Source organism: Cynocephalus volans, chromosome 8 (genome assembly GCF_027409185.1).
Source record: "Cynocephalus volans isolate mCynVol1 chromosome 8, mCynVol1.pri, whole genome shotgun sequence".
Taxonomy (NCBI): Eukaryota; Metazoa; Chordata; class Mammalia; order Dermoptera; family Cynocephalidae; genus Cynocephalus; species Cynocephalus volans.
The window spans coordinates 54136471-54157713 of record NC_084467.1 but is presented as its reverse complement, the minus strand read 5'-3'; the positions used below and the strand labels follow the sequence as shown (position 1 = coordinate 54157713).

Here is a 21243-nt window from a genome sequence, read left to right as displayed (position 1 = left end):
GTTCCCCAGCCACTTCTTTTGCCTGTCATCACCATTGCTTGGAACAGTTCCAAGCCCCCTGTCCCAAGAATGGGTTATGAGAAGTCACGTGGAAAAGCTCTGCCCTAATGGACCTGAGAAATTCCCTCCCACAAAATGTAGTGGCTTTTGGATTGGGTCCATCAATCTGATTTCATGCTTAATCTTTTCATTCTGGCATAGGAAATATTATTATGTATCCCTCTTTAAAAGGAAAACAATTTCCCTCTCCAGGCCACTTTCAAAAGCTGAAGATTGTGGGTGTGGAGCCTCAGATAAAAGCATGGAGGTTCTAGGAAGATTTTCCACAAAAGCCCTCATTTGTTTTTGAATAGGATGATTGGAATTCCTTTGCCTTCATTCCTTCCCCACACCAAGAAGGAAGCGAGTGTAATGCTGTGGATCCTGGCCTGAGATACATGGAGCACCAGCTGCCCCCTACCAACTTCATTCTACTTTTTCTAGTCTTCACTAGTCAAGTGAGGCAATATATTAGTTAAATGAGGAAACTGAAGTTCATGTGAGTGGTGTGCTCATGATAGCATAGCTACAAAGCACCAAAAGCATTGTATGAGCTCAGGCTTTCTGACTTTGTCTAGCACACCTTCCATATATCTATCACAGCTGTTTTCCCATTACTATAATTGTTTAAATGCTTCATAAATCTTCATTCTTTTTTTTTTTTTTTGGAAAATCTTATTTCTAATACTGTTTTTGTTTCATATTATCTTTAGCAGTTGACTAAATTTGTTAAACATTTTTTTTTTTTTTTTCGTGACCGGCGCTCAGCCAGGGAGTGCACCGGTCATTCCTATATAGGATCCGAACCCACGGCGGGAGCGTCGCCGCGCTGCTAACGCAGCACGCTACCAAGTGCGCCACGGGCTCGGCCCAAATTTGTTAAACATTTTAAAATTCTGAGTCAATTCAATAGGAAAAATGAAAGTCTTTAATAAATTGTATCCATATAAAGAAGCATTAACCACCCTTCATGTGCAAAATTTATATACAAAAATTCTTACTCATATACAGAATTCTTATATACTTCATATCTCACTTCATATACAAAAATTAATCAAAGAAGGATCATAGGTCTAAAGTGAAGGCAAAAGTATAAAGTTTCTGGAAAAAAACATAAGAAACTATCTTTGTGATCCTCGAGTGGGCAAAATTTCTTAAGACAAAAAATTCTATCTACAAAAGAAAACGTTGGTAAATTGGACTTCATCAAAATTAAAAATTTCTGCTCATCAAGAAGACACAACAAACACAATTCCTTGAACTTAAGACAAGTGAACAGATATGATGTTGATGAGGGGGAGGGAGAGAGGGAGAGAGGAAAGGAAGAATTGGTAAAGGGACACGAAAATCAATGACATTGAATATTGATAATTTTTTTTTTAAGGCACCATTAAGAAAATGAATAGGCAAGCCATAGATTTAGAAGATAATATTTGTAAGGTGCGTATATCTGACAGACTTGTATCCAGAATATATAAATAAACAATAAAAAGACAATCCAATGAAAATGCAAAACTTGAAAAGAAATTTCACAAAAGAAAATACATAAATGGACAATTAGCACATAAAAAAGTGTTCAGTATCATTAATCATCAGAAATACGAATTAAAACCACAAAAGGATACCATTCCCACAGACTAGAATAGCTAGAGTGACAACCAAACAGAATGGTTACTATTTAACCCACTAGCATGGCTAAAGCAAACAAAAACTAACTAAATAAAGGTTAGTGAGAATGTGGAGCATTCTCATACATTGATGGAGGTTTTAAATGATACACTTGGGGAAACTCTTTAGCTTTTATTTTATATATATAAAATTAAACCAATATTTCTCCTGTAACACAGAAATCCCACTCCTAGGTACCACTGAAGAAATAAAATCATATATATACAAAAAGATGTGTACAAGAATGTTTTAGCAACTTAATTTATAATAGCCCCAAACAGGAAACAACCCAAATAGGAAAATGAAATAGCAAGTTCTGTTATGTTTAAACAAAGGAATACTACTCAACAATAAAAAGGAACACATTACTATAACATGCAACAATGTAGAGCCCTCAAAGCATGTTAAGCAAAAGAAGCTAAACACAGAAGTTATGTACTTCATTTATATGAAGTTCAAGACTGGGAAAAATTTTGTGTGTTTATAGGAATTAGTGATTGCTTCTGGGTTGGGAAGTGGGAATTGGCTAGAAAAGGATACAAGGGAACCTTCTGGGATGATTGAAATGTTGTATATCTTGGATGGTGGTTGCATTGGTGTATACAGTTGTCAGAACTCATCACGCTGAACAAGATCTGTGGATTTTATTGAACCTAACTCCATAAAAAAAAAATTATATCTGGGGCGGAATTCAGTAAACAAAAAAATTGTATATGGGGTAGAATTCACCTCATCTGAAAAATATGAAAATCTATGAAGACATCATGGGAAACAGCCATGAAAATATTTTATAAAAAACTATTGAGGATTACAGCACAATAGAGTAACAGTAGGATAATAATATCTTTAATATTAAAATTAATATTTTAATATCTTTAAATGGTGGAAGAATAATGAACATAAATAGGAAAGTCGGTGTATCAACATTTTTAGCCAACATTTTATTTCTCCTGTTAACATTTTTTTATCAAGGTGAAATTTACATATCATTAAATTCACAAATCTTGAGTATACAATTCAATGAGTTTTAACAAATGTATGTAGCTCTGTGTATCAAACACAGGTCTAATATATTGGTCATATTCTTTCCTTGCTATTCCTATCAGATCACTGAGATAAGTACAAAATGCTTTTGCTCTCCATAGCTACCATAAAAACAACAACGAAACTCAGCATTTTTAGAACCATTAAGGATGGTAATTGTGACAGCTAAGTTCGTTGATATCTAGCACTCTTCTGGGAACCCTAGGCCCAAATTGTGAAAAGTCCTGAGGCAGCTAGTGTTTAGAGTTTTCTGATATAAATTCCATAATTAGTACTAGTAGTGCATAATAATTATATCTTGGGCAGTACATCCCAATAACTAATTAACCGGTATAAAGTTATAAAGAATGATCTCATGTTGGCTGCCCTTTGTTTCTGGTTGTCCAAATACTTACAGTACCTGTGTTCTAAATATTTCAGTGACAACATAATCTAGTAGTTCATAATAATAATGGCAGATCCTTTATATCTCATATTTCATCCTGAAAGAACCCTTAGTAAGTACTTTCTAGACTGTTTATAATAGGTAAAAAATCAATAAAGTGCAGGTACCTTTCTGGTAGAATATGCTTTAAACAAGGTGACGAAGCAAGCTACAATTTGTGAAAAATATTGAAGAAGAATGTCATATCTATTTGAAATTATAGAGAGAATATTGATTTATTTTTTTTAGACAGAAAAATCAATTCCCAAATTTTAGTTTTGTTAATGTACAAGGTTTGACCTCCTTACATAATATACAGTGGCATTTGGGCTGATCATGACAGAATCTTAGAACATGGCTTTTTCTTGTTTATTAGTGATGTTAAATATCTCTAAGGAGTCAGTAAATATTAGAAGCAGTTGTAAATTATTATAGAAGTGGTTATGACATCTATTTCTTTACAATTTGTTTGCATTCTAAATCCTTTCCCTTTTCTAGTCAAATCTATCCCTCTCACTTTTTCTTCCTCTTTTTCTAAAGGCTCTGGTAAGTAGCACCATCCTTGCTGAGTGGAAAGAATGATGACTTCTCAATTAGTTGCTCAGTCTTCTCTCAAATTTCAGTGTTCTTTACTCTTCTGGGAGACTGATGAGTAGGCCAAATCCTTCAAAGTTTGGGGATGGCAGAATGGGAATTCTTAGGTAGATTCTTTTTTTTTTTTTTTTTTTGTCGTTTTTTCGTGACCAGCACTCAGCCAGTGAGTGCACCGGTCAGTCCTATATAGGATCCGAACCCGCGGCGGGAGCGTCGCCGCGCCCCCAGCGCAGCACTCTACCAAGTGCGCCACGGGCTCGGCCCTTTAGGTAGATTCTAGTATCACTTTTAAGCATCTTCAGACATTAAAAGTTAGAGGACCTTGATAAAACTTTGAGGGAAAGAAAACTTAGGGAAGTAAGGTTATGCCTTTTGTGTACCAATAGGGCAGATATATAAAAATGCATTGTTTACTGAAGACATTTAGTGGGATAATAAATAAAGGTAAATTTTCAGTTTTCCCTCTATGTATAGTAGTTATAGACAGACTTTTTTTTTTAACCAACGCAAATGACCAAAAAAAGAAAAAAAGAGAAGCCTCAGTATTTTTTAACTGAGGCAAAAAAATACACATGCACACACAGAGAGTTATTTTCTGAAAGCTAGAAAATTGTTTTCAAGGAGAAATGTAGTCTACAGTTGCAGTGTTTAGACATTTGGCAATTGGATAAAATAATTTTCTGGTGAAAATAGGAAAACAGATTGACATAAATGTACATTAGGGTAGTGACTTTCATTTCTTGTACATACACAGTGAAATAGTTTGGGGCAATAAATTCTTGGAAAAGCAGAGTAGGGATTGGGTAAATGTCATAGTTTATGACTGAATTCATATAAACAGGTGAAAACTTAAAGATGGAGAGGTAATAGTTACCACCTGATAAAGAGACTTAAAACCCTTTCACCCTACAAAAAAGATTGCCTTAGAGTTGTAACTTGATATTATAGATTGATTTTTTTAAAAGATATTGGTTACATATGTGGTTACTGTGGATACACAAAATCAAGTATGAAATGCCTTTTGTTCACCAATAAAAAGAAGTATTTTTCATTTAAAATCTTAACTGTTAAAAAAATTTTTTTGATACTATAGATTCTGGAACTAATATCAAGATTATTGAAAAGGTGACACAGCCACAATTTCTGCCATGGTTGTCTTAATAATAAAGAATAGCTAATTATGCAGAATTACATAACTATTTCAAGTCAGCCGCTAAGCTAAAGTTTAGTTCTACCATGTTGGCAACATATGAGCCTTTAGACTTGTTTTATCCCCTAGATCCATCCTGTGCTGTCTGTTCCACCTCTAAATTTCAGGTTTTTCATTCCTTTTATTTTCTCTTATCTAAGCCTTACCCTTCCCCCTCACAGCAATCCTTCTGTGACAGATTACTGCAGCCCACTTTGATTTTCCCTTTTCTCTGAATTTCTGTAGCACACATACTGACTTAAGACCTCTTTTCTGCTGTTTAACTTTTTGTAGACACTCCTTGAGGCCAAAACGATTTGCTGTATTTCTTTGTACACATTAGTTAGCAATACTGGGTGATCAGTAAGCATTATGGAAAACAAACTTCAGGGGAGTTCAGGAAAACAAACAATAGTATGATAATGGATGTTCAGAGGAAGTGGATCATGAATGAGGACCTAAACTAAAGAAAGACTAGGTCTTGGGGAAGATAAGAAAGAGAACATTCCACACTGAGATCACAGAATGATATGAGCCCAAATGTGCATAGCCTAGTGACAAACTGTAGGTACCAGTGAATATTGGATGAATGAACTAGTGAACAAATGAGAATATTTTGAGTAGAGTAGCGTGGCCAACTTTACTGGACTGTTCCTTTTATGTCATCTATATCTCACATATTTTTGAGTTCTCTAGGGTACAAAGATGAAAAAAATGGTACTTATTTTCAGGAGCAAATTCTAATGGGGCAGACAGAAATGTAAAAAATCACTATATGTTACTTGCAGTAAAAGGTGTGCACAGTGCCTATGGGAACACAAAAGAGGAAGCTGCAGAGAATTGTGTGGGATAGGCCAAATTTTCTAAGGCCTTAAATGCCAGACTCAATTGTTTTGATATTATTTTGGTTATTATTAAGGTAAGATACTGTGTCAGAACACTTTGTGAAGGTTAAGGACTGCACTGATCCTTCCTAGGATTTCCTTATGACTCTTAGTATTAGGCACCTCTGAGAGTTTTCCTGACATTGCCCACATAATTATACTTCACGTTCAGCTGAAAGCAAGTCAGGATGTGATTGGGACAGTCAGCAATCTCTGTTTGGAAATACCATTAAAATAATACTTTAATGTTAACATTTCATAAATATTAAATTGAGATGCCGTAATTATTGCAGAGAGCTGAAAAATCTACCTAATTTGAAAGAATGGTGTTTACTTTGATGGTGATAATTGAGTATATTTGAAATCTGAAAAGAAAGAACAACGAAACAAGTATCAGTTTAAATTTTGCTGAGTTTTTAAAGGTATTTTCAAAGATCTGTAACTAAACTTAAGTATTTCTGTCCCAAATTATTTATTTCCAGTCATTTGATTCTTCAAAAATCACAAGGAAGAAAAGAATTATAACTTATTCTCCAACAACTGGAACTTGTCAGATGAGCCCATTTGCTTCTCCCACAAGCTCTAAAGAACAAGAGCACAGAAATGGACCATCAGATGGTTAGTTGAACATTCTTTTCCACTTACTGTAAGATTTTTCTAGTTATTGGCTAAATCAAGATTTTGATTTAATAATATATGGATCTTGCTTCAGCTGATTTTTCTCTTCTCTCAAAGAATTTAACATAGAAAAGGCTAGAATGTAGTTATTACTTTGGATATAAATGTAAACTTTCTAGGCACTTACTTTAAAATGCTCCTGCAGGCTTTGTTCCCTTACTGTCCCATCCATTAAATAGAAATTATGGCTTGACTGCCTTCAGCTACTATCAATTATAATAGTTACAGATATACTCCTTAACAAGCTATCCATCATGTGCATAAATTAAAGGGCACATAACTCAGGTACTGCTGCACTCCAGTTTAAAAGTGATACTTCTAAATATTATTTTTATCCATGTTGTTCATTTAGTTTTATCCACATTTAGTGTATCTTTATATAACTTGCCTTTATTATATTTCACTCCCTTCTTTTTCTTTATTATTTCAAATGCATTTGCAAAAGGTTTATAAAATATTCCAGAGAAACACCTAATTTTAGTAAGTTTTTTATTCATTTTGATAATATATATTTGTTGTTTTCTGGTAGGTTATTGCTAAAAAATTTATTTAAAAACTCAAATTTCAATTTCATAGGTTTACTTTTTCTGTGTTGAGAAAGGTCATGAATCAGTGACATGCCAGTTTCTACAATATAAAATTTTAAATAGGCTGAAATTTAATAAAATGTATTTTAGATATGCTGTAATTAGCCTAATTCATATTTTATTGTTTAACATTAATTCAGTGCTAACCATATACTAGAAGCTACACAGAAACAGTCTCCTCATTTTACCTAATTTGTTGTACTGAAACACATGAGATCTTAAACTTTTGAATATCTTTGACTTTACTTTAACCAAATGCTTTTTAGTCTTAAAGCTATTTCTATTAGGTTTACTTGCACAAAAATGTATGAAGATGTATACATTTTCTTCAAGTTCCATAGTTCTGTTTTTTATAAACCTGATGTATCTTTCTTTTTAGTTAAAAATGAGTGCCTTAGAGATTGCACCTCACTATACTGAATGTGAGTAAATTTTAAGTTAATATATACTCAGCTTCCATGTTGAAATTAAGTATGGACTTAAGGGAACATTTCTTTGCCCGTAAAGATTGTTCACGTGATTTCAGTTGACATTCAAGTGGATAATTATCACAGATTATAGTACTAAGTAAGCTCTTTTTTAAAACGTTAGTTATCAAGGATTTCTGAGGTACTGGCAATATTCTATTTTTTGACCTGTGTGGTGGTTACACCGATTCACTCTAGTTATTCATTAAACTGTACATGTATGTTTTACGTACTTTGTAATATGTATATCTCACATATAGAAGTCTCAAAACAGGAGAATCCTTATCAGATTATATCCTTTGTAAACATTACATTGCTCATCCTAATATGTCATTTTGTACAGGTTTTACAAGTAAGAAAGTCTGACTCTTATGAAGTAACTTAAGTTCATATAAATAAAATATGACTTACGAAGTCATTTAAGTTCCAAATGAGGTAATAACCTCTATTAACAACTCCCACTTTTTAAGCCTTGTACAAAACATAATGTAAAATGTAAATAACATTTTCAAAGACATTTTAGATATTACTCACTTTCCTTCAAACTTAGGATAAGATGAAAAACCCTATCATGACTTTTAAGACCATACATTCATCTAATACCCGACCATCTCATCAGCCTCATTTTCTACTACTCTTCCCATGTTTACACTACTTTAGCCACTTTTACCTTCTTGCTATTTGTCAATCATGCTGAACCCCTTCCTGCCACAGTCATTGCACTCGCAGTTCTTTCCACATGGAGTATTCTTCCTTCAGATATGTATATGTACTTTCTGTATACATTGAACCATGTACTATGTGAACAGAAGACTTAATATTAGATTTAAATCCATTTGTAGTTATAAAAGGAGGAAAAATCTGGTTCTGTGTCTCTCCTCTACTTAGATTCTACATTGGCCAAAAACTGGGATGATTTGTTTCAACTCTTTAGTTTATACATTTAACAGATAGATATATATATATACATTTAAGAGATAGATATATGGGTTTGTATATATGTGTGTGTGATTATTTCATTTATATATCGTATTTATGTACATGTGCATATGTGTGTATATCATTATATTGCTTCCCTCCCCCAATCCTTAGCAAATTTCTCCAAACTATTAGGCATTTTAGAAAAGAGAGAAAGAATGGTAAATTTTCCTCTTTACTCCCAAGTGTACTTTGGACTTGTTATTTAATAATGAAGGTAGAAGGATAAAGAACAAATTTGCATAGTCAAAGAGAGTACTCGTTAACTGGATAGTAGATTTGTGGAAATCACCCAGACTGTAGTACAGAGAGATAAAGAGATGGAGAATGAGATAAAACAGTAAAGAGAAATGATGGTCAGAATGAGAAACTCCAACATCTCTCAAATAGGCATTCCAAAAGGAGAAACTGGAGAGAATGGGCAGAGGCAGTATTCTAAGATAATTCTTTTCATAATTAAGGAACGATAGGAATTTCCAAATTAAAATAGCATGCTTAGTCTGGGCAGGGTAAATTAAATTCACACCTGGTCATATCGTGGTAAAACTGCAGAACAGTGAAGACTAAAAGAAAATTTTAAAGTCAGCCGGAGAAAAGACAGACTGATTAGTAGACTTAGTATCAATTCTTGCAGCAGGAATTGGAATAATAAATACCAACTAAGAATCACAGTTGAATTTTTATTCAGGAAGTGAGAATGAATTAAAGATATTTTTTAGTCTCAGAGAGTTTGCCATTCACAGGTCCTCACGAAGTACTAAAGAATTCACTTTTGTAAGAAGCAAATTGAACTTCAAGTAAAGGAGTAGAATGCAAAGAGCAGTGGTGAAAAAAATAAATTAACAATCATGTTGGCAATTCTTTTTGTAAGTTTAATTACAAAATCTAATTACAAATTTTGCTGACTATAAAGCAAAAATTAAACAATTTTAGAGGTTGTTAAAAACAAATAATAGACCATACTAGCATGTAAAACATGGAAGGAGCAAGTAGGAGTTAAAGTGTTTTAAGATCCTTGTAGTTTTAGGCAGATGATGGGATATCTATCAGTTGGCTTGTTAACTGAGTTTTGTTTACTTGCCTGTAAAATGGGAAAAATAGTAATTTTTACCTACCTCAGAATCATTGTGAAAATTATGAATTAATACACAAAAGGCAGTTAAAACAGTGCCTGGTATATACTATATGTGCAGTACATATTTTAACTACTTTTATTATTGTTATTATTGACACTTTAAGAAAAGACAGGGCAATTAAATATAAAGGGATAGAAAAATAAAACACAGCAAATATTAGGTTTTACAAAAAGCTGGTAGTTGATATAAGAATATTAATATTAATACAGGCCTTAAAAACAGACTTTAAGGCAAAAAGCCTATATTGAAAAGAATACAAACTTTACATAGAGAAAAATATTCACCACTGGAAAAATAAAAGAATACTGAGACATATCTGCATCTAAAACAAAAACTCAAACAAAACATGATGAAATATGACAGGATAACAAGGAAAAACTGATAAAGTCCCAATCATAGTGGAATATTTAAAACTACCTCTTTCAGAAACTGATGAAGCAGATAAAAGGTTAAGAAGGATATAGACAATTTGAGCACAATTAGCAAGCTTGATCTGATGAGCAGTGGTCAGACAGGTATAATGTGCCACTTACAATAAAACACACATAGAACTTTCACAGAACTATAAGCAATTTGGAATCATAGAGGAAGTCTCACTGTACAAAAAATTGCTGTTATGCAGGTCACATGTTCTGACCAAAATTTTGTATAATTAGAAATCAATAAAAAAAGGGCAGTCTTCCAAAAATTTTAGCCCCTGTGTTTGGAAACCAAGAGACTTCTAATTAATTAATTGATCAGAAAAATCATAATAGAAAGTATAAAATATTTAGAATTTAATGATAATGAAACATGTAGGCACTTAGAGGAAAAAGTTATACCTAAATTCTACTAATGCAGTTCTTAGTGGAAAATTTATACTTACAAATGCATATATTTAAAAGGAAGAATGATTAAAAACTAATGAGTCAAGCATTCAACTTGGAAACACTGAAAAGGAATTTATAGAGTAAACCCAAAAAAGTAAAAGAAAGGAAATAGTAAAATACGAATAGAAATTATTAAATAGAAAATAGGGCAATAATAAAAGCAACAAAATCAAAAGCTGGTTCTTGAAGGTCTAATAAAATGGTAGGCCTCTGCCAAGACTGTTTCTTTTCTTTTTTTTCAAGTGGGAGAAGAAACAAACAATATGTATTCCATAAGATCTGATAAACTACTGTCTGCAAAAAATTTAAATCTGTGGTAAGCAATTTGAAATATGCAAGCCAAGTGCTTCTTAATGTGGTCCACAATCTAATTTGGGTGAAAGATTTTTTTTATTAGCATATTTATTGTTGCAAGCCATACTTATTCTTTATGCCCTTATATTTTTTTGTTGCTTCTCAAATATTACTATATTACAAATATTTTAGTAGGTAAAAAGCAATTCCAGTTTTCTCATTGGTACCTTCTTATTCAGTAATTAGGTAATATTTTAAGAATATTACATTTCTTCCTATGGGAGTTAATAAAGGTATTTTCATTTTTAATAAAAAACAAAGAACCATTAAAATTGTTACTTTATGTGAGTTGATCATGGTTCTTCACTCTCCACTCTTTTTTAATAATATTAATTAGGTTAATTAAAAGAATAAGCGGATCATATCAGGATCCCATTCACCTCTTAGCCTACAAGCCCCAACTTGATCTGTAAGTAACTTTTTTTTTGATGGCTGGCCTGTATGAGATCCGAACCCTTGACCTTGCTGTTACTCTGTAAGTAACTCTTTTTTAAAAAAGTTATTTACTTGTGTGTCCTTAGACAAATCACTTGAACTTCTGTGGATCATCAAGCCTTTCCCCAACTCTTAAGAGGTTTGAGATCAAAATGATGCCCGTGATATTTGCCAACTGTAAAGCATATCTATCTAGAAGTATTATGATACCAGCCTAAACCTGTTTGGACTTTAATCTATTAATAAATAATCATAGCATCATGGTTAAGAGTAGAGTCTTTATAGCCAGATGGCTGGGTTGGATTCTCACTCTGCCACTCATTAACTTTATGGACTTGGATAAGTTAGGTAACCATTCTTTGCCTCTATCTTATCATCTATAAAATGGAAACAAGAGTGACTACTTCAGAATTGTTGTGCAAATTAATTATTGTCTGTAACATGTTTAAAATATTGCCTCTCTCAAATAAATACTGTGTAAGTGTTAGTCATTATCAACATCATCAATTGGTTGTACTTCCAAACATAATCCATTAGTTAGGGAAAGGGATCCCTGGAGACTTACCAGAAAGTTCAGATACAAGTTCTGAATACAGTCCAGATTCAATGATGGTACATTTATCATCAGTGTTTTGTGAAACTGCACTTAAAGTCAAGTACACAACCGTTTGTTAACATTATATATATAACCTAGCAAGAAAAATGCCGTATAGACTTCACAGCCCTTTAGTATATGTTCATTGTGTTTATTTTTTTAATAGAATGGAGTGAAATAAAGGAAAGTAATTATAAAGCAACTGGAAAACTTTTAATATTTTAAAATGTTACTCAATGTTAATATGTTACTCAATAGTCTTTGATAACTGATCCAGGTGTTATTCTTTGATACAGTAAAACTATTTAATAATTGAAAGTATTTAAAAACGTAAGTTCTTACATGGAAGATTGAGATTAATGTTATTGTTCTACATTTTATAGGGTGAGGTGTCTGACTAGATCTTTTACAATAATAAAAATGTTTAGAAAGGCATTTGGATATTCAAATAAAGCTCTTTTTACTGTTTCTCACCTACCATTACTGACTACTGGTGCTGAAATGTGAAAATGAATTATAAGTTAAAGGAGCAAAGTAATTTTCATATTTAATTTTGGAAATTTACTGAATGCAGACAGGAAAGAACAAAATTCAGGAAATTAGTATTAATCTTCAGGTAAAGATTTTCTGAAATAAAGGTTAAATGTATATCTATGGTTTTCATTTGTGGTTTTCTATGATATAGGAGCATTTTCAGTTTTGGTGGGGGTTGGTTTTTTTTAGAGAGAAACAGATTTTAATGGACTTCCCCAAAGTTCTCTAAAATCATAAATAAAATATTGTTACTCTTTTCCCCTTACATCCTTTACTAAATAGGCTTTTAGCAATATTAATTTATTCTGTTTAGAATTTAATAGGATAGGATAGACTAATCAAATAATGAAAAGTTAATAAACAAGAAAAATAACTAGTACTAAAGAAAAATTTCTAAATCAAAAGTTTTTTTTCTCCTTGCCATTAGAGAATATTTTGAGCTAACAGTTTAATTATGATAGGATTTTTTTTTTTTTTTTTTTTTTGAGGGAGGAAGGCATAAGGGACAAAGTAACAATGAGGGAAATTATTGTTAATCAGTTTCTGATTCAGTTTACCCAATAACATTATAAGTACCAGAGAATAGAAAATATACTTTAAATAAGCTTTTCTCCTAGTAATAGGAGCAAATAAGAGTAATGGAATAAAAATTAAATGAAGGGAAAAAATGTAAAGTAGCACTGGAAAGTCTGTTCCAGATAATAGTGTATTTCTTAATATGTTAATAAGTTACAATTGAAAAATTAAATTGCTTTCATATTATCTGTGTATTTGGTTTCATCTGGAAGCATTGGATCCTCCTTGCAGTATTACCAAGAGCTATAATATCCAGTACATGTGGATATTGAGCATTTGGAATGTGGCTAGTCTGAATTGAGATATACTGTAAGTGTAAAATATGCACCACATTTTAAGACTTAGCGTGAAAAAAGAATATAAATTATCTCATTAATAACTTTATATTGATTACACGTTAAAGTTGTATGTTTTAGAAATATTGAGTTAAAATATTAAGATTTATTTATCTGTTTTTTTTTTTTTAATTTTGCTACTAGATTTAAAATTACATAAGTGGTTCACAGTGTATTTCTGTTGGAGAGTGCAAGCAACAGTTTTCATGATACATTTTATCAAACAATTTTTGGTAAAATAATAAGAACATTAAATAATAGTTCAGTGCCAGTTGTTGAAAAAATGGAACTACATGAAAATATGTAGTGTGAGGAGGATGCCACCCTTTATGCATTTCTAAAAGTGGTTTCTGTTGTTTTTCATTAGTAGTAAAGAGTTTGGAGTGTTCGTTTGCTTGTTTGTTCATTCAGTGAACATTTATCAAAAGCCAATATATGTTAAGACACTGAAAATCTTAACTGTACTAAATGTCCTCAAATGCTTGCTTATTTTACCTCAAACATGTTAAACTATTATAGAGTACAAAGTACTCTAGAACAAACAATTAAATAGTCAGCTCATAAAACAATTGTCTGCTTGACCACTAAGTACAAACATCATTTTGTACTAGAGCTGTAAAATCGAATTTACATTTCAACCCATTTGTAAGATTATGATTTAGTTACATCCTGTGTCTTCACTTGTGCCTCTGTCAACTTGTGAAATGTAAAAGTTTAGATAAGCCATTGTCTTAGATAATTACATAGCATTTTAAACAGAATGTGACCATTTATTTCTTTTATTATTACCTAAAAAAATACTATAATGAATGATATATTTTAGTAGGCACGATAAAGAACTTTCCAAGGATTTACTAAATAAATAAGCATTTAAAGATTTGGGTACTCAAAAAATTAGAAATTAAACTACCACACGATCCAGCAATCCCACTACTGGGTATATATCCAAAGAATATGAAATCAGTATGTCAGAGAGATGTCTGCATTTCCATGTTCATTGTAGCATTACTCACAATAGCCAAGATATGAAATCAACCTAAGTGTCCACCCGTGGATGAATGGGTAAAGAAAATGTGGTATATATACACAGTGGAATACTGTTCAGCCTTTATAAATAGGGAAATCCTGCCGTTTGCAACAACGTGGATGAACCTGGAAGATATTATGTTAAGTGAAATAAGCCAGGCACAGAAAGACAAACACTACATGATCTCACTCATATTTGGAATCTAAAAAAGTCAAACTTATAGAACAGAGAGTAGAATGGTAGTTACTACGGCTGGTAGTAGGGAAGGAAGGGCAATGGGAGATGTTGGTCAAAGGATAAAAAATTTCAGTTAGCTAGGAGAAAAAAGTTCAGAAGATCTGTTGTATAATATGGTGGCTATAGTGAATAACAATGTATTGTATACTTGAAAATTGCTGAGATTATAGATTTTAAGTGTTTTCACCACCAAAAAATAAGTATGTGAAGTAATAAATATGATAATTAGCCTGATTTAGCCATTCTGTGATGTATAAATATATCAAAACTTCATGTTGTACACTATAAATACATACAATTTTTATTTGCCAATTAAAAAAATAAAGTGTCAGGCACTTTTACCCCTAAAATCAAATTTATTTTACTATGGTATCACAAGGAACTTAACTGTTTTCTAGGCATTAATGTTATGAATCCCTTGTTGTTAACTTTGACCAAAAAAAAAAAAAAAGTTGAAATAATGCAAACTGGAAGGCTTAACATATTTTTGATTAAAATATTTGGTGAAAGTGTCCTTCAAATAGTAAAGTTTACTAATGTATTTTAATCTAATTATATTATCAAGTTGGATTTCTCTAGTTTTCTCTTTAATATACCAAACCCCAGTGGAAATTTCATTCAAAAGATTATTTTTTTCTATATAATATCATCATGAATAAAAAAATTAGAAGAATGGGAAATGAAAAAACCAAAATAGGATACTTTTTATTTCTTTTTTTTTTTTTTTTTTTTTTGTCGTTTTTTCGTGACCGGCACTCAGTCAGTGAGTACACCGGTCAGTCCTATATAGGATCCGAACCCGCGGCGGGAGCGTCGCCGCGCTGCCAGCGCAGCACTCTACCAAGTGCGCCACGGGTTCGGCCCGGATACTTTTTATTTCTTACCTCCCTTTTATTTCTCCACTCTTTTATTTTCTGTTTAAGAGTTGATGATTTCTCCCTTAATTTTTTGTTCTTTTCTTTATTACATGCATATAGGAAAGAGAAAAAAATTGAATTACCTCAGTTTAACTGAAAGAGAGGAATCTACAACAAAAGAGGATGATGAGTAAGTTTGTTGTTTTTGAAATTATATATACATGTCATGCAGGAAAAGGGTCTTACTTGTTAAAGTGTTAATATACGAGAAATCACCTATTTGTAGAAATTAATAATTTATACCTGAGCTGAAGTATTCTTTCCTAAAAAAGTAAAATAACCTTATTTGTGATGTGTTGTGCAGTGCTCAGATAATGGTGACGTATTAATGCCTTCATTTTAATACTTAGCCCAGTTCTCTCAGCCTATGCATAATAGTACGGCTTAGGGTAAAACTGAGGAAAAGGCCCATTTCAGATTTACATGGATGAAGAAGTACTACATTGTCTGGGAATGTAATGCCTGGCAAATAGCTGGTTCAGGACAGAGTTAGGAACACAGTGAAGCCAGCAGACTAAGGGATCTAGAGGAACCTAGAAGGCTTCCATGTCAGCAGCCAAACATTTTCATATTGACCTGCCAGGCCTTATCTGCAGAAAGCTGTTGCCTGTGTATCCCGGAAAGAATATTTATATCTTTTTCCTGGAAGGATTGAATTAAGCAGAACAGGGGCTTAAATTTTCAAAGTAGTTCATATGTTCAGCTCATTTACCATTTCAGTATATCTTCTGTGTGCCACACTCTACGATGGATATTGAAGGGTAAAGATGAGGAAAATGAAGTTTCTTCCCATTGGAAGCTTATGGTCTTACATTGTAAGTTGATTATCTTCTTACTTTAGAAATAGATGATGTTTAAAAAACTTTAAAAAATCATTTGTGTGGAACTCAGAATGTGTTTTCCATACAAATAATGTGATATTTTGTGGTTGCAACCCCAGGTCAGGTCACAAGTCTATTTATAGTAATACACCACATAACAACATTTTGGTCAGTGATGGACTGCATGTACAATGTATGATGGTGGTCCCATAAGATTACAGTGGAGCTGGAGGTATATAGTAGGCTGTACCATGTAGATTTGTGTAAGTACACTCTGTGATGTTCACACAATGAAATCGCCTAACAATCCATGTCTCAGAAGGTATCCCTGTTGTTAAGCGACCCAAGACGACTATATTTCACAATGTAGCTGAACTATAGTATTAATTGGTAGTAGTCTAGATTAAAAGATGTGGACACTATTTGCTATTTAGAGTACCATAGGGATAAAGGGAAGAGGTTGTCAAAGAAGCCTCACTGTTAGGCATCTCCTACATCTATCACAATTCCACTCTATTTGCTTTTAGTAGCTGTTTTCCCTAGCCATTCTCCCCCAGCTCCAATTATTTTCATGTTTGTCTTCCTACCCTACAAATAGTTTTGCTGTAAATTACCACTTCTTCCTTCTCCTAATCAAAGCTCCCATTTTCTCAGTGAAACCGATCTCAATTAGATATTAAGAGAAAAGCATTCTGGTTTTGTTTTATTTATTTGATTTTTTTAAAAATAGGCAATATATGTACATAGTAAAAAACTGAAATTGTACAAAAGAATATACAGTGAAAGCAAGTAGCAAATAACAATTTATGAATTACAGATAATGTATTTGAAAGCAGATGCCTGCTAAACCAAATGAATTTCTTACACAGTTACATAAAGTATAAGTAGGCAATAAAGGAGGAAATGTTTTGGACAGAAGTGATACCATGTAAGCAAGCAAACTTACCTGTTGCTTTTCCCTAAAATCAGCTCCACTTAGTTTCTTTCCCTCTTCTGAACCCATCAATTTGCTTGGAACTCAGATATTTTTTACAATAGTTATCATGGTAGTTTGCTTTCAAGTAGCAAGAGAGGAGCAAGAACCTTTGTTATGGGTCACTTAGGAATTTGCCTGTATTTATTTAAATTATTGATTTCTCTCAATATTTGTTTCTAAAGATTCCTAGTATTTATATATATATCACTCCATGATCCATGGTGTTAGTTAGAATTAGTGAATTTAAGCTGAGATATTTTACAGTATATAAAAATGATGTATTTCTGATTGTTTTTTCCATTCATTATAAAATTACTCAGTCCTAGTTAGTAAAACCATTTTTTAGCTTTAGTAATGGGTTCTTTATTCTATTTGTTTAGGTTTCTTTTATTTTGTTAAATCATTCTAAAGACTTAGATTTTTAAAATCCCAGATTAAACTGAACATTTCACTTTTGTGGATTAGTTTTAAATGATCATAACATTTTATGTTATGCTTTGGCTATATTCTCATTTCATTTTTTTCTTTATAAAATATCATGTGGCTTAGAGCCATTAGAAAAGAAGCAAGGGACCTGCTTTTAGAACATTTTACTGGGCTTCAGTATCTTGTGGAGTCACTCTGGATTCAGTGTTTGGTCCTACACTATACAAATTTAGAAACTCACCATGAAGTATTGAGGCATGAAGAATTAACCAGTCCTAATCAATCTCAGGAAAAACTGATGTATAATGAGAATGGCATTTTATTATGAGAACTTTATTGATAGAATATCTAACATCAGTAATTTTCTCAGGGTACCTCCTCCTGAAAGTCAGTCAATTCCAATAAAAAGAAGTTTTTTAAAGATGTTGAGTAATCTGAGACTTAGAATTAAGGGAATAAGATATTTTAAAGAATATTTTTGTTTAGCTGGATTAGCTATATATATCCCTTTCTCCACAGTTTAGGTATTTCTGCCTAAATAACTGATATCTTCCATAAAAGATAGCACTGTCACTTTGTTTACAGTAAGGGGAAAATTATATTTGGACCCTTACCTCACACCACACATAAAAATCAATTCCAGGTGGATTGAAGGCCTGAATGTGACAGGTGAAAGAATAAAGTTTTTAGGGGAAAATATAGGACAGTCTTTCATGACTTGGGAAAGTAAAGGACCAACCATAAAAGGAAAAAATTGATAAATTGGACTGTTTTAAAACTTTATGAAAAGAAACTTTTTCTAGTGTGAAAATACTGCCCACAAAATGTGAGATATGTGCAAGAAAATTGAATAGAAAAATGGTCAAAAGACTTGAACTGCCCTTCACAAGAAAAGATATTCATATAAACCAGTAAACATATGAAAAGGTATTCAACTGGGAAATGTCATCAGGGAAATGCAAATTAAAACCTCAGTGAAGTACCACTACATCTTCACTAGAAAAGCTAAAATGAAAAAGGAAAATACCAGGTAGATTTTCCTCTTGGGTGAGGATATAGAGCAACTGGACCTCTCATAAACTGCTGGTGGGAGTATAAATAGATAAAAGTCACTTTGGAAAACTGTTTAGCAACATCTGCTAAACCTGGATGTGTGCATACCCTATGGCCCAGAAATTCTGCTCCAGGGTATACAACCAACAGACTTGTATACATATATTCATCAATAGAAATACTATAACGTTCATTGCAGCCTTATTCATAGTAACGTTATGTTTGAAAATATTCAAATGTCCACCAGTAGTAGAATGGATAAACAATTATGGTATTTATCTAATAGACTACAGTGAAAATGATCTACAACTAAAAACAACAATATGGCTGAATATCACAAATATAATGTTGAGTGGGAAAAACTGGACACAAAAATTACATATTATATAATTCCATTCCACCAGAGGTGGAATACTATCATTTGAATGTCCCCCCAAAACTCATTAAAGTTTAATCTCCTTTGTAACAGTGTTAAGAGGGTGGGAAATCAGACTATGATATTTGAAAGGTGGGGACTTTGGGAGGTGATTGGATTGTGAGAACTCTATCCTCATGAATGGATTAGCCCATTCATGGATTAATGGATTAATGGTTTGATGGATTATCATGGATTAGACCAGGGCCTTTAAAAGGAAAGGAAGAAAGCATGTGGGGATGTGCTCTCTTGCTCAGCCTTTGTGATACCCTGCATCGCCATGGACTCTGTAGAGACTTTCTACCAGGGAAGAAGGCCCTCACCAGACGTTACCCCTCAACCTTCCCAGCCTCCAAAACTAAGAAATAAATTATATTTCTTTATAAATTACCCAGTTTTAGGTGTTCTGTTATCAGTGACAGAAAACTGGCTAATCCCCATACTGTATAATTCCATTTTTACAAAATACAAAAAAATACGCAAAACTAATCAATACTGTTAAAAGTTAGAATAGTGGTTGCTCTTGCAGGGGACAGAGACTGGTAGGAAGCAAGAAGTGAGCTTCTGAGATGCTGGTAATGTTCTCTTTTTCGGTCTGGGTGCTGATTGCCCAGGTATGTTCAGTTTGTGAAAACTGAGTAGTACACTTATGTGAACTCTGTCCCTTCTTTTATTTCTATATCAAAAGACAACCAAACTGTTCTGTAAATAAAATCTTGAACAACACCAGCAGTTTCTTCAGACATGTTATAATTGATTGAGTAGATTTTAACTTTTGGACTGCATTGCCTGGTCTGGGTTATATTAAATGGCATTTTCCATACTATATTCTGTAGAACATTTACATCTCTGGAAGTGTTCATAGGTGTTCATGGGGTTAAAACATAATTTTGTGTTCAAATAGATAAGAGAAAAGGAGATATTTTTCCCTTAAATATTTACAAAGCACAGTGACTAGACATAGGTAATAATAGCTAGTAATTACTGAGTACTTACCATGTGCCAGGCATATATTATCACATTTACTCCTTTCAACAACCCAGTGAGGTAATGTCATTGCCCTTATATAGGTGAAGAAACTGAAGTTGAGAGAGGTAAAATAACAGCTTAACAAAACTTCACATCTGGTAGACTGCTTTTAATCATTGTGCGAGAGTAACTAACACTATGGTATACCATCTTATTTTGTCTGCCCAGCATCTCTTCCTGCTGGGTTTAGCATTCTCAACATAACTCCTCACCCCATTCTAGTAATGTGGCACTTTATTGCAAGACTCCCATATTCTTACATGATCCCACTAACTGGATAGTTGATTGGTCCAGGGATAGGCATGTGACCCAAGCCCAGTCAATTAGTTATTTCACACAATTAATAATGTTGGAAGTAGGAAAAGAGCCAATACTTCTCAGATGGAGATTGTTAAGCAAAGTCATAAATGGCAGCCATGTTCACCGTGTAGATAAACTGGTTTGCAATGGGAGAGAAAGAAGCTATAGCCAGAGAGAAGAGAGGCATGAGACAGAGTCATATTTGCTTTCTGATGTCTTCCTGTTGTCCCTGAAGCCTTGCTGAATCTCAGCCTTCCCTCAATTATGGGAGATAAACTAGTATTCCTCCAATAAATGCCCCTTTTTGCCTGAAAAGATAAATAGGTCTGCCTTCAGTCTTTTAATCATTTAATCTTCTAAAAGAAGTTTAATACAGTACATTAGGTTACTTAAGAGTTTCACAACCTCAACACTATTGACATTTGAGCTGGATAATTCTTTGTGGTGGAAGTTCTCCTGTATATTTTAGAATGTTTAACAGAATACTTGGCCTCTACTCTTAAGGTGCCAGTAGCATCCTCCTTCTCTCCAACACTTTTCACAATCAGAATGTCTCCAGACTTTGACAGCTGTTCCATAGAGGGCCACATTGCCCCCCTTTGAAAATCACTGGCTTAGCCTAAATTCTTGAGACATTCTGAAGTGAATAACCTTTT

The 21243-nt window shown here is 32.9% G+C and overlaps 1 protein-coding gene across 3 annotated transcripts in view; it reads left to right on the top strand.

Moving 5' to 3' along the window:
- The window catches only part of ITGB3BP (integrin subunit beta 3 binding protein), a 66644-nt gene that overhangs the window by 23345 nt on the left and 22056 nt on the right, over window positions 1-21243 (top strand). For all 3 annotated transcript variants that reach the window (XM_063104066.1, XM_063104065.1, XM_063104064.1), the window contains 2 exons: window positions 6325-6460; window positions 15628-15697. In XM_063104066.1, coding sequence (XP_062960136.1) covers window positions 6397-6460; window positions 15628-15697 — 134 coding nt within the window. In that variant the 5' untranslated portion in view covers window positions 6325-6396. The remainder of the gene's footprint in view (window positions 1-6324; window positions 6461-15627; window positions 15698-21243) is intronic.